The sequence below is a fragment of the Oncorhynchus nerka genome, linkage group LG3 (genome assembly GCF_034236695.1).
Source record: "Oncorhynchus nerka isolate Pitt River linkage group LG3, Oner_Uvic_2.0, whole genome shotgun sequence".
Classification (NCBI taxonomy): Eukaryota; Metazoa; Chordata; class Actinopteri; order Salmoniformes; family Salmonidae; genus Oncorhynchus; species Oncorhynchus nerka.
Window position 1 is genome coordinate 35,053,487 of NC_088398.1, and position 26,418 is coordinate 35,079,904.

The 26,418-nt window shown below is 43.7% G+C and overlaps 1 protein-coding gene and 1 pseudogene across 1 annotated transcript in view; one reads left to right on the top strand and one right to left on the bottom strand.

Moving 5' to 3' along the window:
- Nucleotides 1-26,418, bottom strand: part of LOC115107163 (E3 ubiquitin-protein ligase MYCBP2) — a 310,312-nt gene that overhangs the window by 89,442 nt on the left and 194,452 nt on the right. The window contains 14 exon segments of the mRNA XM_029630721.2: nucleotides 2,592-2,732; nucleotides 3,756-3,872; nucleotides 4,661-4,758; nucleotides 5,083-5,198; nucleotides 5,364-5,419; nucleotides 7,491-7,700; nucleotides 9,429-9,573; nucleotides 9,761-9,933; nucleotides 10,132-10,181; nucleotides 10,691-10,778; nucleotides 11,988-12,106; nucleotides 12,497-12,719; nucleotides 20,486-20,704; nucleotides 24,311-24,411. Coding sequence (XP_029486581.2) covers nucleotides 2,592-2,732; nucleotides 3,756-3,872; nucleotides 4,661-4,758; nucleotides 5,083-5,198; nucleotides 5,364-5,419; nucleotides 7,491-7,700; nucleotides 9,429-9,573; nucleotides 9,761-9,933; nucleotides 10,132-10,181; nucleotides 10,691-10,778; nucleotides 11,988-12,106; nucleotides 12,497-12,719; nucleotides 20,486-20,704; nucleotides 24,311-24,411 — 1,856 coding nt within the window.
- Nucleotides 22,278-23,692, top strand: LOC135563595 (sorting nexin-25-like; annotated as a pseudogene).

The window sequence follows — 26,418 nt, forward strand, 5'->3', positions numbered from 1 at the left end:
CTCCCGAGTGGCGTAACAGTCTAAGGCACTGCATCTCAGTGCTAGAGGCGTCACTACAGACCCTGATTTGATCCCGGGCTGTATCACAACCGGCCGTTCATAACTGACTTGCCAAGTTAAAAAAAAAAAAAAAAAAAAAAAAATATATATATATATATATTTACATTTAAGTCATTTAGCAGACGCTCTTATCCAGAGCGACTTACAAATTGATATTTCAATGCTGCAGCAATGACTATCAGATTTTTTTCGAGGACACCCTATGAGCATCAAGTGCACAGGTTGTTGTTGGGCTGATACTGTCTCGATGGCATAAAGTGGACAAGACAGGTTTCATTGGCAACACCTGAATGCCACAAAGTTCTCAAAAAGTGTGACGACTAAAGGTATGACTAAATGCATCAACTAAAATAATGTATCACTTCATACTGTGCAAGCCTGAAATATGTTTCAATTGTTTCATAGATGTGTGGTTATGGGTAGACTTCTACTAAAAAGGGAGATGAATGTTAGCATGGGAAAAATCAGAAAGAAATTATCCACTCACTACTGTAAGTTGCTCTGGATAAGAGCATCTGCTAAATTACTAAAATGTCAAATGTAAATTACAAAATTGGGGCCAGAGTACTAGACACATACAGTAGGCTACATGGCATCTACCCTTTCATACAAAAGCCACATGTAACATATTAGTGTCATTGTTATTAACCCTCATGCAACACACAAATGTCCATATCACTCGATAGCTTGAATTTCACGTGAAATGGGAACAAAGTTATCACGGGGCAGACAGCATAACAAATGGACCTTGAATGAATAGTTGATTCCTAAAGGGGAATGGAGGTAGAACGACAGTGTTCTTAAATTAAACTACTCAGAAAGTCATGCAACTGTGGTTAAAAACTCAAAGTTCACCATAACTCAAATTGAAGAACTTCACAGAGGGGGAGGGGTTTCAATAGGAAACGTAGAAATAACAGATGGATGAAAAAGCAACAGAGCAGCCAAGCCATACACATCTCTCCTTCACACAACTCACCTGTGGGAATATAGTTAAGGGGGTCCACGACAAAAAGCCGATATCCCTGACTCCTTGGCTAGCGTTAAAGACACTCTGAGCAACAAATCGTAAGTACAAGTCAAGAAACGGCAAGAGGATTCATTTAAGTGTGAGAAAAAGGGAGAGAACAAGCGCTGATGTCTTTTTTGGGGGAAGAAATCATTTATTAATCTTTTTTCTGCAATTTTGGCCATGTATAAGTTATTTTGTAATTGAACTTGAGAAGAGTAGGCTTTCACCAATTTTGACAGGGTACCAGTAAGGCCTTGTACTCAAGCAATTGTGAAGAAATGGCAAGATGTGGTGAAGGACTCGGAACACAGAAATGTTTTATTTTGTGTGGGAAGGGGTTGGAATTTTTAAACCCATTTTGAGTTAACAATCGCCCCCAGAAAATCTCTTAAAATCCCTTTCAACACATAGGATGTAGCGTGTCATGCTGTTTGACAACACCCTTTACATAGAAGCCTCTGAACCTTAGAAGCCTCATAGAGCAACCAAATGCATAGGTGGAATTGTGGAGTGGTAGAAGCACAATTTCTATATGAAACTGTGTTGGGGACCAATGATTGCCTCATGACCGAAAACCATCAATTTTACGAATAGCTGTGAATACGTAGGCAATGACTTTTAATGAATTAATATTAACTTTTCTTAATCTATCCACCTATGAAGTCCCTGATTAGACAAGGCCAATTTCCCGGACCCAGATTAAGTCTAATCCTGGCCTAAAAAGCATGCACAAATGAAAAAAACATTTTTTAGGCCAGGACCAGGCTTCATCTGAGTCTAACAAACTGGCCTTAGATTTTAGAGGTTGTTTGTGCCATGGAACAAATGTATGTGAAATCTCTTTTGAGAGAAGAGCTTTTTTCGTGTTGCTCTGAGGTGCCTGTGCTTATGAAGCGTGGGCGAGAAGAAGCAATGGGAAAGAGGTGAAGAGAATAGCAGACAGTGCAGCTAAGACCCTCTTAAACTAAACACACTGAAATTGCTCATCGACTACCTCTCTCTTTCTGGTCCATTCATGCATTGGGGATGCTTCCAATGCATTAAACATGTATTAACTGATCATGTGAGGGTTTTTCGAGAGTCCAACTGAACGCATGATTCTAGTCACGCTAAAGTAAATATTTTCTAATCCCCTGAGACATGCACGTTGCCCTTAGTGAAGGCTCATGACACAGCAGTGACATCCATTTGGACACATCATGCAACAACAAACTTAAGATCTTTCAAACTGTTAAAGGAGGTTCTCAATACTTCATGCTTGTAGACATTTGGGGAACGGATACCATCCAATATCACTATACACAGTGTGTAGGTAGGTAGTAGATAAAGGGGAATCTTCAAACTTCAATACAACCATCATCACACATCAAATCAATCCCATTGAGTTGGGGGGGTTCCAATTGAGTTACACATGAATGGTGGAAGCACTGATTTATGATGTTTTCCCCAAATGAGCAGCACAGGGGGTAGACTACCCTTCTATCCTACAGACTGACTGACTGATCGTCATTTTACTTACGTTGGCTGGGACCAGCAGGCTCCTGCCCACATGCTGGTTAAAAGAGAGGCACCAGGCTTCAGTGTACCCATTCATGTTGGGCACATACTTCTTTACTGTCTCATCATTCAGCCTGAGCCAAACACCATCATCATTGTGGATCTATGGGAAAACAAGCAACAGAGGGCAGAGAGCACAGCCATGCCCCCCTCATGTCACTATGGAAACGGAAAGAGGGGTGGCGGAGTCCCCGGGGCAATAAGAGCACCTTACGCGAGGCTGCAGCGGGAGAGAGAGGGAGGCCGAATAATAGGGTAGTCAACTGAATGGCTCCAGAAATGCAGATTCAACAAGAAGAAAGGCAGAGTCACCTATACTGGGTGGAGCAGAACAATGTAAAACCCAGATTTAAAACCGGTCCTAAAATAAATGGCTGATGCTTGGTAGCATGCTTTGTGAAAACACACTGAACTGAGAATAACATCACTTAGCAGAATTCTGTGACTCTCTCTAGTATTGGTTTGGACGGTCTCTGCTTTTTGCCAAGGTTTGTGAAGAGGTTTGACGAAAACTCTGAAAGGCCTTCCTAGGCTAAAATGGAGGACACAATTATGACTGGTGCTTCTTTCCTACACAAAATTGTACGCAACATGCTCTGCCATAAGGTTGATGTTTTTCTCGCTGCAGCCTCGGAGTGTCTTGCATGTATATGAAGCAACACAAAGGCAAAAGTAACAAATAAGTGAGCTCAGAAGAGAAGCAGCAATAACTAGAAAGAGGTAGACCCACTGCAGTTTTACTGTACTCAAAACCGTCATACACATTTACTCTGTAGATTGCGAGGAATGAATCCTGACTCGTATTCTGCACATATATCTCAGATTTCCACTGAAATCCCCCACTGACCATAATGCATGACTTGCGCGAAAGTCTGAGGTTAAGGTTGCAAAATCCCAGAAACTTTTCCAAAGTTCACAGGTTTTCCAGAAGGTTGGAGGAACTTTTGTGAATGTTTCTGTAATGTTGCAAACCTTTAAGGTCACACACTTGGATGTCAAGTTAGTATGCAGTAAAATTAAGAGGAATTAAGAAAAAAACAGACAAACAAAAACAGAAGACAAACAAAAGATATAAGAGAACCTAATGCTACAACTCGATCAAATCGCCTAGTCTAGAACAGTTTACCTCATCAATGAAAGTGATGGTGCCATTGACTTGCACTATGCCTATCTGTTCGCTCTGCAGGGAAGGGTGACTACGCACACGGAGGCCTGCGCTGTCCTTGGACACAAATTTGCGGACCTGAGAGAAGCAGAGGAGACAGGAAGACAGTAAGCCGTAGGAGCCTCAGCAGGGGAAAGCGAAAAAGAGGCAACAGAGTGGAGGAGGACACACACACTGCAGAGAGACAGACATAATCACAAAGGCAATGCAGGCACTCTTGGTCACGGATCACACACACACACGCATGTAAAGTGTACACACACACAGATACACACACAGTGGGGGAAAGTGTAGAAGTGCTCCATTCTGAACAGTGCTGGTTGGACATATCCAGTGCAAACCCAAGGTTGACTTAAAATACAGATGGCTAAATAATAAAAACGTAATCAATTAAAACAATAAGAAACCCGACCATCCACCCAGTTCTCATATTAGCGTTGGATATGATCCACACTGTACACAAGATCAGAAGGGAGATACAAAGAGCTGAGTGAAAATTTGCAGTTTGTTGCTTGTTTCCCCATTTTCAGTTAAATTATTGTCAGCCACAAAAACAATGATACATAACTCGGTTCGTGACAGTGGAAATATTCACTGCATGTTGCAATGTTCTTCATGATAAATGTATAAACAGATAAGCACCCGTTGGAATGAGAGTGAACAAGACGTGAAATAAATATTCCTATGCATTACATCCAGACACTTACAACAGCTGGAGGAAACAACAGAGGACCAGAAACAAACAGTGAATGAACACACTACTGGCTGTGACGGTGTGTTTTCATGTTCTTTGGTTTAGGGACGTGTCCGTTCTCAGATGAGTGTTTGGCGTCAGGTGTGTGTGGCGTCAGGTGTGTCGGTCTCACCTTGCTAGGTTGGGGCTCGGCCTTGGGTTTGACCATCTGTGTGCCAGGTGGGATCATGCCTTTAGGAGGGTCTTTCACCTCCACCTCCAGACCAGCATCTAGTGGGTTAAACATGTGCACAGTCCACACTCCGCAGGCAGATAACTTTCATTTAAATTAACAACTAATATATGTTTAATACATTTCCTAACTAATACAGTTAGTTTCTCTAATAATAGACTAACCACAATACCAACATACAGTTTTTGGAGGGCTTGTGCTGTGACAAACTTTAAATGAACAGAAACAAAAAAATTACATCAACTGACTTGAGCTCTAGTCCAATTTGAATACGGGAAAATGGGAATAGGAATCTCTGTTAACTTACTACAATGAAATGACTAAATAGAAATATAAGTGAACCCAACCCTGTTCTACGTTACCGATCTCAATGCCGTCAATGGTGACGTGGATTGTGTAGAGGCCCACAGCCCCGGGGGTCCAGTTGGCACTGTATGTCCCGTCTGTGTTAGCCCGGATCAACATGTTCTCACTGGGCCTGGCGGTGGAGAGAAACAGGGATGAAAGCGCTTCACTCCAAATGGACAGACCCACTTCCCCCTCACTTCCCATCAACTTTTGTCATAAAACCTGGGTTCAAATGGTGTTCGTTCTCATTCAATTACTTTTGCTGCACTTGATTGACCTTTATCTCATCTCTTACCTCTTTGGAGTGGGTGAAGCAAAGCGAAGCTCCTCAAATGAGTAATTCTCATAGGCCTGGACAAGGGGAAAATAAACATGGTGTCAAAAAATGTTACTCTCAAAAAATAAATAATTTCTCTGTATTATTTCACAAGGAAACATGGGCCAGTTGAGCAACAGCTTCCCCTTTAGTTTTAAGTTTTTTATTTAACCTTTATTTAGCCAGGGAATCATGCTGAGATCAGTTAACAACAATTATTATTATACTATAAATATGTATATACACAATACATAAAAAATGGAAAGTAAAACACAATCATATGAAACAAACACATTCTTCTAGGTTCTGCCATGTTGCTTTTCCATTCAGATCTATCTGACATGTGAAGGACTGGCTTCCAGTTGAAGCTCGCATCCGCTACAAGACCATGGTGCTTGCCTACGGAGCTGTGAGGGGAACGGCACCTCAGTACCTCCAGGCTCTGATCAGGCCCTACACCCAAACAAGGGCACTGCGTTCATCCACCTCTGGCCTGCTCGCCTCCCTACCACTGAGGAAGTACAGTTCCCGCGCAGCCCAGTCAAAACTGTTCGCTGCTCTGGCCCCCCAATGGTGGAACAAACTCCCTCACGACGCCAGGACAGCGGAGTCAATCACCACCTTCCGGAGACACCTGAAACCCCACCTCTTTCAGGAATACCTAGGATAGGATAAAGTAATCCTTCTCACCCCCCCTTAAAAGATTTAGATGCACTATTGTAAAGTGGCTGTTCCACTGGATGTCTTAAGGTGAACGCACCAATTTGTAAGTCGCTCTGGATAAGAGCGTCTGCTAAATGACTTAAATGTAAATGTAAATGTAAGGGAAAAGTACAAGAGCAGAGGGAATCTTCTTGGCATGAAACGCATCCCAGGAAGAAATAAACCAGTATTCTTTACTTACAAGCTGATACATTTGTTTCATTCTAATGCCAAGAGATAAAACATTTTTAACCTGTCTAGGGTAGAGGGCAGCATTCGGAATTTTGGATGAAAAGCATGCCCAAATTAAACGGCCTGCTACTCGGGCCCAGAAGATATGATATATGCGTATAACTGGTGGTTTTGGATAGAAAACACTCTAAAGTTTCCAAAACTGTTAAAATAGTGTCTGAGTATAACAGAACTGATTTGGCAGGCGAAAACCTTTTTTTTTGGTTTTGTAGTTTTGTATTACAGTATCCATTGACTTAGGACAATTTGCAGATCCTATGCCTTCCACTAGATGTCAACAGTCTTTAGAACTTGTTTCAGGGTTGTATTCTTATAAATGAGGGAGTAAGGCCAGTCTGAATGAGTGGATGCTGACGTGTCACAGAGCTTTTTCATGCGCAATCCCGAGAGAGTGCATTTCTTGTTTACCTTTTATATTGACGACGTTATTGTCCGGTTGAAATATTATAGATCATTTAGGCTAAAAACAACCTGAGGTTTGAATATAAACATCGTTTGACATGTTTCTATGAACTTTACGGATACAATTTGGATTTTTTTGTATGCCTGTTGTGACTGCGTTTGAGCCTGTGGATTACTGAAGAAAACGCGCGAAGAAAACTGAGGTTTTTGGATATAAAGAGACTTTATCGAACAAAAGGAACATTTATTGAGTAAATTAATGTCTTCTGAGTGCCACCATATGAAGATCATCAAAGGTAAGGGATTAATTTTATCTCTATTTCTGAGTTTCGTAACGCTTCTGCTTGGCTGGTTACGGTTTGAAGTAATTTGTAAAATGGGCTATGTTCTGGGCTAGGTATGCTTTCGCCGAAAAGCATTTTATAAATCTGACACCGTGGTTGGATTAACAAGAAGTTAAACAAGGCTGTTCCCCGGTAGGCCGTAATTGTAAATAATACATTCTTAAGGAAACACTGTACAAATGGTGACCGTGTCAGCGGCCCGCCACAGGAGTTGCTAGAGAGCGATGGGACAAGAACATCCCGGGCCGGCCAAACCCTCCTCTAACCCAGAAGGCGTTGGGCCAATTGTGTGTCGCATCATGGGTCTCCCAGTCGTGGCCGGCTGAGACACAGCCCAAAGTCGAACCCAGGTCTGTAGTGATGCCTCAAGCACTGCAATTTCTTTTTATCTCTGTAGTTCCCTGACCTTCATCATTGTGATGGCAATGTAGCGCGCTTCCTTGACGATCATGGGCTCATAGGTGGCCTCCAGCTTCGGCATGGGCAGGCCCCCGAACGTAAGGTCAGCCGTGCCCGAGAAGGAGGGGTTGGTGCTGCCTGGGAGACGCTGCAGCTTCCTCATGCACTCCTGCTGCATGGACTTCTTCTGGGAGACGGGCACCGCCTTCACCTCCACCTGGGAGAGAGGAGAGGGAGAGACATGGGCATACAGTTCGCTAATGTTAGCAAAAATATACTCATTATGTTCATCATTAAAATGTGCTAACATTACAACGGGTTCAAATTTGCTGAGACCATCAGTGCCCAGTCATTTTCGATGGACACAAGGGGACACTCAGCAACTTAAAGGTTGGCAACTAGAGAGCTCGTGCCCAGAGTTGAAAATGTCCCAAGTTAACCTTTCCACTCATGGCCTGTCATCCCGTATGTCATTGATAAGTGCCTAAATTGGAATGCAGTGGCTGTACATTAACCTGCTATACATGTCGTCAGAGCTCAGGTTTCTGCGCTTCACAGCTCTGTATATGTTTTGACTAACAACCATTATATAAACTGGAGCGCCGCACACGACAAGATGCCACAAATCATATCCAATGTTACATCACATGCTTCATAAACAACTGGTGTAGACACGGGTAAGTCCTTTTCCAATAATGCAGAGTTAAAAGGAAAAAAATAATGAACACATTTTTTTTTAATGGGGCTACTTTTGCACATTTGTCGTCCGAGTGAGTGAAATGCTGAGTGAGGGAAATGCTGTAAATCGAGAGGAGTTGATGTGTTCTGACAGATGAGACATTGAGAATTATAATAAATACCGCTTTGATGCCACACGAGCACTATACATTTCTATATTTTAAAATGTTTATGATCACTATGTTTGCTCCAGTTACAAGGATGCGTTATACCCTATGTTGTCCTGAACAGCTTGAGCCTATGTTTGTTGTATTGTGAAGAAAATGTGAACGCGGAACACACATTTGAATGCATTCATGACTCCAGTCTATGCCCACCAAAATTACAATCTGTCTGAAGTGCCTTACACTAAGATCATATTTAGTCATGTTGGTAATAGAATTAGCTTGCAAATGATGCCCACCTGACAAAGAATGTGATTTATGTATTGTTTTTGGATTGCGCTTTTGGAGGGCAGCAGGTAGCCTAGCGGTTAAAAGCATTGGGCCAGTAACCGAATGGTCGCTGGTTTGAATCCTCAAGCAGACTAAGTGAAAAATCTGTCGATGTGTCCTTGAGCTTCTAATTGCTCCTGTAAGTCGCTCTGGATAAGAGCATCTGCTAAATTACTAAAATGGCAAAGTAAGTGCATTGAAATGACTTAAGAATTGTGCAGTTGGAGAGTTGTGTGGCCACTTGGAGACACCAGTTAGACCTCAAGCTCAAAGCCTTGGAATTGTTATATCTTGTCTTGAGCCAATTCCAACGATTTCAATTAATATTCTTATTATGTTACTGAATGTATCCAGAGAATTTTCAGATTTTGTTAATGACAAATGCGGTGAAAAGTAAGTGCAAAATGTACTGTACATAAAATAATGTAATGTTTGGATTCAGTTCTGTTTCAGGTGAACTGTTTTGTTCTCACCTTTGGTCTTTCAGTTGCTACCATGGTCATCCATATGCTTTTTACAGTTATTTTGTTAAAAACATATCAATTTGGCACTATCTATATACGCCAATGTAAGGGTTTAATGCAAATTTCAGTGACTTGGTAGCTAGCTTTCTCAACCAAGTCTGAACAACATGTTAGCTAACAGTCTGAATAGGAAGTGTACTAAAAAAATAAGTGAATGATCACTGTCACTACAAAATAATGTGATGATGTAGGCTTTATTTTACATGAGGTAAGAATCGAGAGAAAAAATGAATAAAAATAAAACCTGACCTTCATGTTTGGCACGTGCACTATGTCTCCGTACTGGTCTTTGGTCTGGACGGCCACTGTGGTGGGCCAGCTGCAGCGGATGTCATCCTTGTTCAGAATCAGAGACGTCTTCTGGGGGTCTGCGTACGAGTCTGGCTGCAGCCACCTGGAGGGGGGAGGGGCATTTATGCATTAATCTATTTATTGACAACCTGGCCATGAGCTGATATTTGTTTCACAGTAGTGTGTGTTTGTGTGTGTACGTACGTCCATGCTTAGTGTGCGTGTGCATGTGGGAATGTGTGTCCGGGCCTACGTTTTTTGTGTCTACATGCTCTCTTCCTTTCTCTCACCTGGCCAGGCGTCCTCCGCTGGAGTTCTGCACACAGGTAATGAAGTCCTCCAGGAAGGAGTGCTCGTTGGTCTGCAGGTGCAGGGGCAGGTTGCCCTCCAGAGCCTCTAGGATGGTGGGGGAGTGGGACAGGACCAGCCCCTTGCCCAGGATACCTGAGTGGGCCTTACACACCTGTGGGGAGAGAGGGGAGTTAAGGTGGGAAGGAGAGGGGGTGGAGACAGAGGTATGTCATGGTTACATGCTGACGAAGGCTTGATGGAAGAAATGTGTCCATTGTGATTTTTCATAAGTCATGGTTACACCTTTGACAGCTTTTGTTATGTCACAATGTGATTTTCATTAAAAAAAAGTTAAATGACATCAGAATACCTGGAGAGAGGCCTCTTCAAGAATCTCAAGGTCCTCTTCAAGTTCGTTCCCTGGAAAAAAGTACGGAGTATAAAACAGTATATGCCATTTAGTGCAAATTATAATCTTACATGCACATACAGTTGCGGTCAAAAATATTGGCACTCTTGCACGAATCACTACTTTTCCTAAAATCATATGAAATGTAAAAAACATTTGATGATCAACATGTGTATTTGTTTGATTTACAACTGCAAGGAACCAATTTAAAAAAAAGATGCACTGAAATTGAGATTTTCAACTTTAGTCATAAAATGTCCTGGACTAAATGATTAACCAGTTTTGAAAAGAGAAAAAATAACATTCTGCTCCATTGCACTCCATTGTAAAGTGCAAGGGCGCCAATATAGAGACCATATATTTGCACTTTAGCTGAAAATGAAAAACAACAGTAAAGTTCAATAATGAGAACTAAGCACCTGGTACTTGTTTTAAAAGAATATGAGTTGAAGTTCAATATCTTTTCTCCTGTTTTCCCTATCAGTTCTACCATGTTGTAATGTTCTTGCATCTCCCTCACCTATAGGCAGAGCCAGATCCTTCTTCATAAGAGCAGCAGCACACACACTGCCCAAGTATGCCAACTCCTTCTCCAGCTGGATAATACCCTGAAACACACAATGCTCATTACGGAAAAGCTCTCAATCTCTCCAAAATCTCTTGTCCAGTCCCCTTAGTCAGATATTTGCTAATTTTGTCTCAGCTAAAAATAGTTTTTGTTTAGTTAGAGATTTTTTCAAATAATTTTGTCACTATTTTTGTTGATGAAATTCACACACACACACACACACACACACACACACACACACACACACACACACACACACACACACACACACACACACACACACAGGGGTGCCTCAGTGAATACAGTAAAGTAAGTTCAAGTTAGAATTTTACAGGGAAACCAACCAAAATCATTTGACTTAAAGGGGAATATATTCTCCAATTTCAGTTTATACATGCATGCATTCCATCAAACGACTTAAAACGCTCAGATAAAGCCATAACTGACAACATTTCATGTGTGGTTGGAGCCAGTGAACCAACTGTGGATTACATTTTTCACAAGTGTCTACAGTGAATGTAACTTGGTAGCAAGCAAGGGATAAATTCACTGCATTTTAAGTGATCTAGCGAGAAGAGTATGTGAATGGCTACCATCTCTTCCTCCCCCTCTCCTCTCCCACTTTCCACTCGGCACACTCAGACATGCATTTCACCAGTGTCGAAGTTGCAGTGGAGGAGCAGCTGTGTTTCCAGCTGCGTTTAAATGCTGAAGCACAACAAATAGTATGTTTGTTACCAGATAAACACGCATGTAAATTGCTGTAGTTGATCTGCATCTATACCAATAACAATGTGTGGCACTTGCAATGTCTTTCCCTACCCCAATTCAAGCTTCAAAGCAAGCTCCTTTTTGGAAAGGAAACATGTTTAAAAAAATGAATGAATCTGAAGCTGAATCATTGTGTGAATTTAATGTACTTATTAAGGAACTTTCTCTGCTACTCAGGCAAGCATATGTATTTTGCCCTGTTCGAGATGCATACAAGCTTGATGAGCGGACAGCTCGAGAGGGGTGGAGGGATCAGGACACAATGAGTTGTGGAAATCAAGGCCTGGGACAGAGGCCAAGCTTGACGGTCGTGACGAATTATGAGCAATAATCGTCAATTCAAGATTTTCTAACAGCATATCTAAATCTATCATTTGTTGTCAAAAAACTTTTTCTGACTATAGACAGTACAAGAATAGGAAAATCTTGTTTTGGGGTAAACAACACCTTTAACATGCAAAAACAAGTTCCCCTTTACCTCATCTGGTCCAGGGTTGAATTCGTATCCCACGGCAACACATTTGAAGCCGTAGAAACAGGCCTTCTCGTCTTTTACGTAGTCAGAGGCCGTCTCCAAGGAGAACAGGGCCTCGTTTCCTGGAATCCCAGAGGAAGAACACACAGGTGATACGGTGATATTGACAGCAGGGAGGACAGGGGGACTACTTTAATGTAGATTAGCGGAGCTGTCCATTGAAGAGATTGAGCTTCCCCGAATCGATCTATAAGCTAACCTTCGATTGGTTCAGATGATTTGTTTCCTTGCGTGTCATTTTAATTAGCTAGTCAAATGAAATGCCTTCCTACTGAAACAAAAAACTATCACCCAAACGGCAAATCTGTTGGAAACTAAGTCATTACAACCAGTTTTGCCCACTCAGCATTAGCCACAGAACAATAATTACGCATGGATCAGAGCCTAAAAATAAAAGCTTTGTCAAAGAGTGTCATCTGACTGGAGGTGAATAGTTGGACCTCTTATCTTACCTGGCAGCACTAGAACGGTGGTGGGCCAGCCATTGGAGCCGGAGATCTTCTTGAGCTCCACCCAAGTGTTGATGGTGTCATGGGCCAGGGGCTTGGTGCCGAGGCTGGACAGGTGGATTGAGCGGCTCGGGATGAGCAGGCGGAGGACATCCTCGGGCTGGGCCGTGCCACACTGGGGGTCAAACTCGATGGTGGTCCACCGCACGCAGTCCGGGAACGACACCTGAGGTGTGGTGGGAGAGGATGGTCAAAGCCAAGAAACAATTAAAGGAAATCATCCACGCTCATATATACATATGCATATGAACCAGAGTTACACTTTTAGCACTGAGGCAGTGTGCCCTAGTAGGAAGTCCAATGTGACTCTATCAGTGCCAATATACAGTACCAGTCAAAAGTTTGGACACACCTACTTATTTTTTATATTTTCTACATTGTTGAATAATAGTGAAGACATCACAACTATGAAATAAGACATATGGAATCATGTAGCAACCAAACAAGTGTTGGGTACAAGTATACTGCTTCAAAGTAGCCACCCTTTGCCTTGAGAGCTTTGCACACACTTGGCATTCTCTCAACCAACTTCATGAGGTAGTCAGTTCAATTAACAGGTGTGCCTTGTTAAAAAGTTAATTTGTGGAATTTCTTTCCTTCTTCATGCTTTTGAGCAATCAGTGTTGTGACAAGGTAGGATTGGTATACAGAAGATAGCCCTATTTAGTAAAAGACCAAGCCCATTTTATGGCAAGAACAGCTCAAATAAGGAAAGAGAAATGACAGTCCATCATTACTTTAAGACATGAAGGTCAGTCAATACGGAAAATTTAAAGAACTTTGAAAGTTTCTTCAAGTGCAGTCACACAAACCATCAAGTGCTATGATGAAACTGGATCTCATGAGGACAACCACAGTAATGGAAGACGCAGAGTCACTTCTGCTGTAGAGGATAAGTTCATTAGAGTTACCAGCCTCAGAAACTGCAGCCCAAATAAATGCTTCACAGAGTTCAAGTAACAGATACATCTCAACATCAACTGTTCAGAGGAGACTGTGTGAATCAGGCCTTCATGGTAGAATTGCTGCAAAGAAACCACTACTAAAGGACACCAATAAAAAGGAGGGACTTGCGTGGGCCAAGACACACAAGCAATGGACATCACACTGGCGGAAATCTGTCCTTTTGTCTGATGAGTCCAAATTGGAGAATTTTAGTTCTAACTGCCGTGTCTTTGTGAGTCGCAGAGTAGGTGAACAGATGATCTCCGCATGTATGGTTCCCACCGTGAAGCAAAGAGGAAGAGGTGTGATGGTGCATTGCTTGTGACACTGTCAGTGATATATCCAAGATGGCGTAGCAGTAGGTCGTCCTGTCGTATCGTGTCCCCTGTATATATCGTCTCTTTTTCGTTTTACATATTTTTCTTCGCATATCTTTAAAAACATTTTGCTAAACCTAAGCTTCCAAATACTCTCCTGCAACCCGCCTCACCCAATGTAGCTACTTTTTCCTAAAGTATTTATATTTACTTCGGAACCGGAACCCTTCAACTGAAGCTAGCCAGCTAACCACCAGCTATGCTAGCGGTCTACAGCTAACCGGTCATCAGCTAACCTTTAGCTCGGAAAGCTTTCGCCAGTTCGAACAACGCGACGCTAACCAGAGCATAACGGACCTATTTATTTTTTATCCCTGGATTCCCACCGCAAACGGAACATTTTTCAGCTTGATCTTCACAACTAGCTATCGAGCTAAACCGCAACCCACGACCGGTCTATCGATGTCACCGCATGAAGAGCAATAAACAGACTCACCCCATCGCGACGTCCCCCAAAGGCTAACTCTCTAGCCCTTGCTATCTCCTTGCTTGCTAATTCGGCCTGCTAACTGCTAGCTTGTTTAGCCCAGGCCCGCTAACTGCTACCTTGTTTACCCCGGCCTGCTAACTGTTAGCTTGTTAGCACAGGCCTGCTAACCGTCTGCATCGCCGCGTCCCAAACACTCAGTGGCCCATATGTACTTTCTATCTCTTCCCGATTTAAAAAAAAATCGTTTATACCTTCCGGAAACCTGCCTCACCCAATGTGATACGGAATCGCTATTATTTTTAATTTTTAGAACACACTCAAGAACCTCCAGAAGCTAACCAGCTAACTAGCTACAAGCTATTTAGTCATTGTTAGTTTTTTAACCTGGATAACACTCGCCAGTCCAGCTCCCCTGCCCCATTCACCGCTGCCCCCTGGACACTGATCACTTGGCTACATAGCTGATGCACGCTGGACTGTCCATTAATCACGGTACTCCATTCTGCTTGTTTGTTTTATCTGTCGGCCCCGTTGCCTAGTCAACGCCATTTTACCTGCTTATGTTGTGCTAGCTGATTAGCTGTTGTCTCACCTACTGTTTTAGCTAGCTTTCCCAATTCCACACCTGTGATTACTGTATGCCTCGCTGTATGTTTCTCTCAAATGTCAATATGCCTTGTATACTGTTGCTCAGGTTAGCTATCATTGTTTTAGTTCACAATGGAGCCCCTAGTCCCACTCCTCATACCCCTGATACCTCCTTTGTCCCACCTCCCACACATCAGAAGCCTCCTCCCTAAGTTTGTTTTACTCACTGCTTTAGCACACTCTGCTAACCCTGATGCCCTTGCCGTGTCTGAATCCTGGCTCAGGAAGGCCACCAAAAATTCTGAGATTTCCATACCCAACTATAACATCTTCCGTCAAGATAGAACTGCCAAAGGGGGAGGAGTTGCAGTCTACTGCAGAGATGGCCTGCAAAGTAATGTCATACTTTCCAGGTCCATACCCAAACAGTTCGAACTACTAATTTTGAAAATTACTCTCTCCAGAAATAAGTCTCTCACTGTTGCCGCCTGCTATACCGACCCCCCTCAGCTCCCAGCTGTGCCCTGGACACCATTTGTGAATTGATTGCCCCCCATCTAGCTTCAGGGTTTGTTCTGTTAGGTGACCTAAACTGGGATATGCTTAACACCCCGGCAGTCCTACAATCTAAGCTAGATGCCCTCAATCTCACACAAATCATCAAGGAACCCACCAGGTACAACCCTAACTCTGTAAGCAAGGGCACCATCATAGACGTCATCCTGACCAACTGGCCCTCCAAATACACCTCCGCTGTCTTCAACCAGGATCTCAGCGATCACTGCCTCCTTGCCTGTATCCGCTACGGAGCCGCAGTCAAACGACCACCCCTCATCACTGTCAAACGCTCCCTAAAACACTTCTGTGAGCAGGCCTTTCTAATCGACCTGGCCCGGGTATCCTGGAAGGACATTGACCTCATCCCGTCAGTTGAGGATGCCTGGTCATTCTTTAAAAGTAACTTCCTCACCATTTTAGATAAGCATGCTCCGTTCAAAAAATGCAGAACTAAGAACAGATACAGCCCTTGGTTCACTCCAGACCTGACTGCCCTCGACCAGCACAAAAACATCCTGTGGCGGACATCGAATAGTCCCCGCGATATGCAACTGTTCAGGGAAGTCAGGAACCAATACACGCAGTCAGTCAGGAAAGGTAAGGCCAGCTTCTTCAGGCAGAAGTTTGCATCCTGTAGCTCCAACTCCAAAAAGTTCTGGGAAACTGTGAAGTCCATGGAGAACAAGAGCACCTCCTCCCAGCTGCCCACTGCACTGAGGCTAGGTAACACGGTCACCACCGATAAATCCATGATTATCGAAAACTTCAACAAGCATTTCTCAACGGCTGGCCATGCCTTCCGCCTGGCTACTCCTACCTCGGCCAACAGCTCCGCCCCCCCCGCAGCTCCTCGCCCAAGCCTCTCCAGGTTCTCCTTTACCCAAATCCAGATAGCAGATGTTCTGAAAGAGCTGCAAAACCTGGACCCGTATATATCAGCTGGGCTTGACAATCTGGACCCTCTATTTCTGAAACTATCCGCCGCCATTGTCGCAACCCCTATTACCAGCCTGTTCAACCTCTCTTTCATATCGTCTGAGATCCCCAAGGATTGGAAAGCTGCCGCAGTCATCCCCCTCTTCAAAGGGGGAGACACCCTGGACACAAACTGTTACAGACCTATATCCATTCTGCCCTGCCTATCTAAAGCCAAGTCATCAAACAGGTCACTGACCATCTCGAATCCCACCGTACCTTCTCCGCTGTGCAATCTGGTTTCCGAGCCGGTCACGGGTGCACCTCAGCCACACTCAAGGTACTAAACGATATCATAACCGCCATCGATAAAAGACAGTACTGTGCAGCCGTCTTCATCGACCTTGCCAAGGCTTTCAACTCTGTCAATCACCATATTCTTATCGGCAGACTCAGTAGCCTCGGTTTTTCGGATGACTGCCTTGCCTGGTTCACCAATTACTTTGCAGACAGAGTTCAGTGTGTCAAATCGGAGGGCATGCTGTCCGGTCCTCTGGCAGTCTCTATGGGGGTGCCACAGGGTTCAATTCTCGGGCCGACTCTTTTCTCTGTATATATCAATGATGTTGCTCTTGCTGCGGGCGATTCCCTGATCCACCTCTACGCAGACGACACCATTCTATATACTTCCGGCCCGTCCTTGGACACTGTGCTATCTAACCTCCAAACGAGCTTCAATGCCATTACAACACTCCTTCCGTGGCCTCCAACTGCTCTTAAACGCTAGTAAAACCAAATGCATGCTTTTCAACCGTTCGCTGCCTGCACCTGCATGCCCGACTAGCATCACACTCCTGGATGGTTCCGACCTTGAATATGTGGACATCTATAAGTACCTAGGTGTCTGGCTAGACTGCAAACTCTTCTTCCAGACTCACATCAAACATCTCCAATCGAAAATCAAATCAAGAGTCGGCTTTCTATTCCGCAACAAAGCCTCCTTCACTCACGCTGCCAAGCTTACCCTAGTAAAACTGACTATCCTACAGATCCTCGACTTCGGCAATGTCATCTACAAAATTGCTTCCAACACTCTACTCAGCAAACTGGATGCAGTTTATCACAGTGCCATCCGTTTTGTCACTAAAGCACCTTATACCACCCACCACTGCGACTCGTATGCTCTAGTCGGCTGGCCCTCGCTACATATTCGTCGCCAGACCCACTGGCTCCAGGTCATCTACAAGGCCATGCTAGGTAAAGCTCCGCCTTATCTCAGTTCACTGGTCACGATGGCAACACCCATCCGTAGCACGCGCTCCAGCAGGTGTATCTCACTGATCATCCCTAAAGCCAACACCTCATTCGGCCGCCTTTCGTTCCAGTTCTCTGCTGCCTGTGACTGGAACGAATTGCAAAAATCGCTGAAGTTGGAGACTTATCTCCCTCACCAACTTCAAACATCAGCTATCTGAGCAGCTAACCGATCGCTGCAGCTGTACTTAGTCTATTGGTAAATAGCCCACCCATTTTCACCTACTTCATCCCCACAGTTTTTATTTATTTACTTTTCTGCTCTTTTGCACACCAATATCTCTACCTGTACATGATCATCTGATCATTTATCACTCCAGTGTTAATCTGCAAAATTGTAATTATTCGCCTACCTCCTCATGCCCTTTGCACACATTGTATATAGACTCCCCTTTTTTCTACTGTGTTATTGACTTGTTAATTGTTTACTCCATGTGTAACTCTGTGTTGTCTGTTCACACTGCTATGCTTTATCTTGGCCAGGTCGCAGTTGCAAATGAGAACTTGTTCTCAACTAGCCTACCTGGTTAAATAAAGGTGAAATAAAAAAATATATAAAAAATGTATTTAGAATTCAAGGCACACAACCAGCATGGCTACCACAGCATTCTGCAGCGATATGCCATCCCATCTAGTTTGCACTTAGTGGGACAATCATTTGATTTTCAACAGGACAATGACCCAACACACCTCCGGGCTATTTGACCAAGAAGTAGAGTGATGGAGTGCTGCATCAGATAACCTGGCCTCCACAATGACCCAATCTCAACCCAATTGAAATGGTTTGGGATGAGTTGGATCGCAGAGTGAAGGAAAAGCAACCAGCAAGTGCTCAGCATATGTTGAAACTCCTTCAAGAATGTTAGAAAAGCATTCCAGGTGAAGCTGGTTGAGAATGCAAACAGTGTGCAAAGCTGTCATCAAAGCAAAGGGTGGCTACTTTGAAGAATCTGTAAAACACTTTTATGGTGACTACATGATTCCATGTGTGTTATTTCATAGTTTTAAAGTCCACTATTTTTCTACAATGTAGAAAAAATAGTAAAAATAAAGAAAAACTGGTACTGTGTGTGTGTGTGTGTGTTTATACACAGTGGGGCAAAAATGTATTTAGTCAGCCACCAATTGTGCAAGTTCTCCCACTTAAAAATGAGAGAGGTCTGTAAATGTTCAGCAGAGGTACACTTCAACCATGACAGGCAAAATGAGAAAAAAAAATCCAGAAAATCACATTGTAGGATTTTTAATGAATTTATTTGCAAATTATGGTGGAAAATAAGTATTTGGTCAATAACAAAAGTTTATCTCAATACTTTGTTATATACCCTTTGTTGGCAATGACAGAGGTCAAACGTTTTCTGTAAGTCTTCACAAGGTTTTCACGCACTATTGCTGGTATTTTGGCCCATTCCTCCATGCAGAACTCCTCTAGAGCAGTGATGTTTTGGGGCTGTTGCTAGGTAACACAGACTTTCAACTCCCTCCAAAGATTTTCTATGGGGTTGAGATCTGGAGACTGGCTAGGCCACTCCAGGACCCTGAAATGCTTCTTACGAAGTCACTCCTTCGTTGCCCGGGCGGTGTGTTTGGGATCATTGTCATGCTGAAAGACCCAGCCACGTTTCATCTTCAATGCCCTTGCTGATGGAAGGAGGTTTTCACTCAAAATATCTTTCCTTTACACGGATCAGTCGTCCTGGTCCCTTTGCAGAAAAACAGCCCCAAAGCATGATGTTTCCACCGCCATGCTTCACAGTAGGTATGGTGTTCTTTGGATGCAACTCAGCATTCTTTGTCCTCCAAACACGACGAGTTGAGTTTTTACCAAAAAGTTATATTTTGGTTACATCTGACCATATGACATTCTCCCAACCTTCTTCTGGATCATCCAAATGCTCTCTAGCAAACTTCAGACAGACCTGGACATGTACTGGCTTAAGCAGGGGGACACGTCTGGCACTGCAGGATGTGAGTCCCTGGCGGCGTAGTGTGTTACTGATGGTAGGTTTGTTACTTTGGTCCCAGCTCTCTGCAGGTCATTCACTAGGTCCCCCACCTTGTGGTTCTGTGATTTTTGCTCACCGTTCTTGTGATCATTTTGACCCCACGGGGTGAGATCTTGCGTGGAGCCCCAGATCGAGGGAGATTATCAGTGGTCTTGGTCAGTTGATTTCTTCAAACCAAGCTGCTTACCTATTGCAGATTCAGTCCTCCCAGCCTGGTGCACATTGAAAGTCAATATATATAAAAAAAAAATATTTAAAAAATAAAGAGTTCTTAACAGGGCGTTTTTTTTTTACCCTCGCAAGGTGTCGTCTCCTTCAGACATGAGCTCGTCGTCAGAGCAGATGTTGAGCATGTTTACCAGCATCTCTGTCACTTTCTCGAAACAATTTTGTTTCTGGTGTCCTTTGACAGCTCTTTGGTCTTGGCCATAGTGGAGTTTGGAGTGTGACTGTTTGAGGTTGTGGACAGGTGTATTTTATACTGATAACAAGTTCAAACAGGTGCCATTAATACAGGTAACGAGTGGAGGACAGAGGAGCCTCTTAAAGAAGAAGTTACAGGTCTTTGAGAGCCACAAATCTTGCTTGATTGTAGGTGACCAAATACAAATTTTCCACCATAATTCGCAAATAAATTCATTAAAAATCCTACAAAATCCTACTTTTTTGCCCCACTGTATGTGTGTGTATATATATATATATCATTTTACATGTACTTATTTTTTTTTACCCTCGACTAAGAATTCCTATGTTGTGAATAGTCCTACTGTTCCGTGTGTGTGTATGGGTGTGGCGTTACCTTATACTGTGCGACTCCGGCCTGCTTGTAAGGGTGGTCACTCTCTATCACAGCATAGTGACTGGAGGTGGTGCAAGCTGATAGGCCCTGCTCCGGCTGGTTGCCCGTAGTGCTGTCTGTTGATTGGTTGGGGTTGAAAGCCGGTGGGGCATATTTCTGGTTCAGAGCGGAGGCAGCAGGAAGTAACTCCTGGACCAGACCAAAGACTTCCACTGCGGCCTGATGTGGAATAAAATTTTAAAAATCACATTAGTTCTGTTTCACTTAACCTCTTGAAGCTAGGGGGCACTATTTTTATGTTTGGAAAAATAACTTTCCCAAAGTAAATGGCCTATTTCTCATGACCAGATGCTAGAATATGCATTTAAATGACGGAATAGGATAAAAAACACTCTAAAGTTTCCAAAACTAAAAATATTGTCTGTGGGTATAACAGAACTGATATTGCAGGCGAAAGCCTGAGGATAATCCAATCAGGAAGAGCCTCTTATTTTGAAAGGTCTGTCCTCCATTTAAAGGGATATCAACCAGATTCCTTTTTCTGTGGCTTCCCTAAGGTGTCAACAGTCTTTAGACATAGTTTCAGGCCTTTATTTTGAAAAATGAGCGTGACGGATCACATTGCAAAAGTGGAGAGGTGCGGGCTCTCAGAGTGAGTTGGTGCGCAATTGAGTAAACTGGCCATTGTTCCTCCCGCTGTTATGGAAAAAGCTACACACTCGGTTGATATATTATCAAATATATATTTTAAAAACTACCTGAGGAATGATTATAAAAAACGTTTGACATATTTCTGTGGACATTATGAAGACTATTTGGAATTTACGTCTGCGTTGTCGTGACCGCTCTTTCCTGTGGATTTCTGAACATATAACGCGACAACCAAACGTCGGTTTTCTGGGTATAAAAATAATCTTTATGGAACAAAAGGAACATTTGCTGTGAAACCGGGAGTCTCGTGAGTGAAATCATTACGAAGATCAAAGGTAAACGGTTAATTTGATTGCTTTTCTGATTTTCGTGAACCAGCTTCGAGCAAGCTAACAGGCGGGCCAAGAGATGCGTACAAAGCTCTCCCTCACCCTCCATTTGGCAAATCGGACCATAACTATATCCTCCTTATTCCTGCTTACAAGCAAAAATTAAATCAGGAAGCAACAGTGACTCAGTCTATAAAAAACTGGTCAGAGGAAGCAGATGCTAAACTACAGGACTTTTTTGCTAGCACAGACTGGAATATGTTCCGGGATTCTTCCGATGGCATTGATGAGTACACCACATCAGTCACTAGTTTCATCAATAAGTGCATTGAGGACATCATTCCCACAGTGACTGTACGTACATACCCCAACCAGAAGCCATGGATTATAGGCAACATTCGCACTGAGCTAAAGGGTATAGCTGGTGCTTTCAAGGAGTGGGACTATAACCCGGAAGCTAAATCCCGCTATGCCCGCCGACGAACCATCAAACAGGCAAAGCATCAATACAGGACTAAGATCGAATCGTACTAAACTGGCTCTGACGCTTGTTGGATGTGGCAGGGCTTGCAAACTATTACAGACTACAAAGGGAAGCACACCCAAGAGCTGCCCAGTGACACAAGCCTACCAAAGGAGCTGGATTACTTCTATGCTCGCTTCGAGGCAAATAACACTGAAACGAGCATGAGAGCATCAGTTGTTCTGGATGACTGTGATCACGCTCTCCGTAGCCAATGTGAGTAAGACCTTAAAACAGGTTAACATTCAAAAGGCAATGCCTGCGCACCGCCAATGCCTGCGCACCCCCAATGAGGAGTTGCGGTTCGCTGTGCCTGCTACCCACACGCAAAGCCCACTCTAATAGCCTGCAAGTGGTGTTGGTGGAGGTCATCGCCACCAAAGTGTTGAAGCCCCCGGTGGAGGTACTCAGTGACCCTGACTCCATCAACCGCATGGTGCTGTCTCAGCTGGAGCACCACGAAGGCCTACACCTACGAGACCATAAAGGAATACTACCTGTCCTTCCAGAAGTTGGGGAAAGGACACTGAATGAGGGCAGCAAAGGGATCAACGAGCAAGCCAGCTACGGTGCCATCAAGCTGCACAAGTTCTACAACAAATTGTAATGTAAATGCCAGGTAAATGCCAGATTTGGGCAATGGAGAACGAGCACAGCGACTTGCAGGTGCACATTTCCCTGACTGTCTGATGTTGTGAGAAACTGGGGCACTGGAGGGCCCTCATCACTGGGGCTGAGGAGAAGCAGATACCATGCTACTTTGTCAAATGTGAGCCTCCTGCAAAGCGACTACTTCCAGAACGGTCAGTGTAACATAGCATTCCTGTGCATTTTTAGGTACTGCACAGGGAGATGACCTTTCCCCTTCTTGAAAAAAGGTCCAGCTGCCTTCCATCAATAAACGGCCATTCCGTTGAACAAACGTTCCTTGAGCAGTCTAAAAACAAGGAGAAAATGCTGACTGACATGCGGATGTGTCAGAGTGAGGAGCTCTATTCCTTCCACAGCCCCTGTCCAGAGCACTTGAAGGTCATGGACTTCCTAACAATTTCCTCCTCCTTCCTGGCCACTATTCTGGAGTGTGTCCCTTGAGACTTCTTCTCTCACAGAGAAGAGACCGAGTATAACCGTGACTATGAGGATGAGATGGACAGGAAGAGGGACGGCCTGGCAGAACTCTGCTTCATGCTCATAGGGGAGATCTTTAAACTCAAGAGGCATCTTCAAGTGGGTGCGGAAAATACTCATTGGACTAGTTCAAGTCGCATTTGGAAAAATCAGTAACAAGCAGATAAGAGACACTATCAACTGGGTACTCAGTGAGAATATGCTTGTGCACTACATCAACAGTTTCAGGGACACCTTCTGGCCCAACAAAAACGAGCCATCCACAACAATGTTAGGACAGATGCTGAACATCAGGAGACCAAGGAGAGAGCCTAAAATAAGCTACTCAACAACATTGCAGGCACACTGCATAACTGGGTGGGACAGCAGAATGCCAGATATGGAAGCATCAAGGTCTTCAACGCACTTCAGGAGACAAGTGGCAACAAGAATCTACTTTGCATCCTCCTGGAGATGTTCCTTAAATAGCTGTGTCCAGAGCTCAATAGGGAGATGTGGATTGGAGTCATGTCACTCCAAGAAAGCATCCCCATTCTTGGTGTGATTATTGACAGTGTTATTGCAAAGTTGTTTTGACTATTTAAAAACAACACAAATGTAGCTTCAAAGGGCCTCCCGAGTGGAGCAGCGGTCTAAGGCACTGCATTGCAGTGCTTAAGGCGTCACTACAGACCCGGGTTCGATACCAGGCTGTGTCACAGCTGCCCGTGACCGGGAGACTTATGAGGCGGCACACAATTGGTTAGGGGAGGGTTTGGCCGGCCGGGATGTCCTTGTCCACTCACGCTGTAGCGAATCCTTGTGGGAGACTGGGCGCCTGCAAGCTGACTTCGGTAGCCAGTTGTGCAGCGTTTCCTCCGACACATTGGTGTAGCTGGCTTCTGGGTGAAGCAAGCAATGTGTCAAGAAACAGTGTGGCGTCGCAGGGTCGTGTTTTGGAGGACACATGGCTCTTGAGCTGTGCCTCTCCCGAGTCCGTACGGGAGTTGCAGCGATGGGACAAGACTAACTACCAATTGTGGAGAAAAATGGATAAAACTAGCAAAAAAAATACATGTAGCTTCAAATAGAGTGCAAGGCTGGATCAATGTAGTTCTTGAAAAAAAACCTTACTCACCTTAGGGACCTTTGACTAGATACAGCAGTAAAAAAAAAATAGAACCTACTTCACAGGCAACATTTACCACATCTCACCTTGGGTACTGAGGTAGCCACAGGGCCGATGTAGGCCAGGATGAGGGGGAGCAGCATAGAGAACAGACTGGAAGAGCTCAGCAGCTCAGGGATTTCCTCCGCTGCAGACAAGAGCACAGGTTTGAATTATACGGACATACAGTGCCTTTGGAAAGTATTCAGAAACCTTGACTTTCTCCACATTTTGTTAGGTTGCAGCCTTACTCTAAAATTGATGAAATAGTTTATTTCCCAATCAATCTTGCACAAACTGCTTTTTAGAAATGTTGGCTGATTAATAAAAAATTTAAAAGTGAAATATAACATTTACATAAGTATTCCGACAATTTACCCAGTACTTTGTTGAAGCACCTTTGGCAGTGATTAGAGCCTTGAGTCTTCTTGGGTATGACGCTACAAGCTTGGCACAACTGTATTTGAGGAGTTTCTCCCATTTTTCTCTGCAGATACACTCAAGCTCTGTCAGGTTGGATGGGGAGCGTTGTTGCTGTACAGCTATTTTCAGGTCTCTCTAGAGATGTTCAATCAGGTTCAAGTCCGGGCTCTGGCTGGGCCACTCAAGGACATTCAGAGACTTATCCCGAAACCACTTCTGTGTTGTCTTGGTTGTGTGCTTAGGGTCGTTGTCCTGTTGGAAAGTGAACCATTGCCCCAGTAGGAGGTCCTGAGTGCTCTAGAACATGTTTTCATCAAGGATCTTTCTGTACTTTGTTCCGTTCATCTTTGCCTCGGTCCTGATTAGTCTCGCAGTCCCTGCCGCTGAAAAACATCCTCACAGCATGATGTTACCACCATCATGCTTCACCGCAGGGATGGTACCAGGTTTCCTCCAGACGTGACATTTGACCAGAGAATCTTGTTTCTCATGGTCAGTGTCTTTAGGTGAATTTTGGCAAACCAAGCGGGCTGTCATGTTTCTTTTACTGAGGAGTGGCTTTCGTCTGGCCACTCTACAATAAAGGCCTGATTGGTGGAGTGCTGCAAAGATGGTTGCCCTTCTGGAAGGTTCTCCCATCTCCACAGAGGAACTTTAGCTCTATCAGAGTGACAATCGGGTTCTTGGTCACCTCCCTGACCAAGGCCCTTCTCCCGATTGCTCAGTTTGACCAGGCGGCCAGCTCTAGGAAGAGTCTTGGTGGTTCCAAACTTCTTACATTTAAAATTGATTGAGGTCACTGTGTTCTTCGGGACCATCAAAGCTGCAGACATGTTTTGGTACCCTTACCCAGACCATTGCCTCAGCACAATCCGGTCGTCTCGGAGCTCTACGGGGAATTCATTCAACTTCATAGCTTGGGTTTTGCTCCGACATGTACTGTCAACTGTGAGACCTTATATAGACAGGTGTGTGCCTTTCCAAATCATGTCCAATCAATTGAATTTTACACAGGTTGACTCGAATCAAGTTGTAGAAACATTTCAAGGATGATCAATGGAAACGGGATGCACCTGAGCTCAATTTCAAGTGTCATAGCAAAGGGTCTGAATACATATATAAATAAGGTGTTTCTTTTGTTTATTTTTCATACAATTACATAAAGTGTTGTATTGTGTTTAGATTGCTGCTGAAATGGTTTTATTTGAGTCCATTGTAGAATAAGGCTGTAACGTAACAAAATGTGGAAAAAGTCAAGGGCTCTGAATACTTTCTGAAGGAACTGTATAGGGCTGGTTTTCTTTTTAAAAGGTTTTAACCATTATTTATACAGGGAATCCCAGTTGAGACCAGGCTCTCTTTTTAAATCGTGCCCTGTGTTAACAACAATCAACAACACAAACAGTTCAAACAGATAAAATGACATACAGAGCAGAAACTATTACATTTTACAAGTGCAGTCCACAATAAATGTCCTATATTACAGTCTTAAAGTGACCTAATGAAACCAGGACATCCAGCTCTTATACATCTTGGAATGTCATTACAGGAATGAAGAACACTAACTTAAAGCAGGTTTTCCCAACTCAAAGGAGAAATGCGGAACATCATGTAGTATACTTTGGGAGTGTGTCGGATCATCACTAAATCTACAGGATATAAATGAAGTGAGGTAGACCGGGAGTTTTAGGAGAACTGCTTTTTAAACAAATAAGAGCAAATGCTGAGTCCT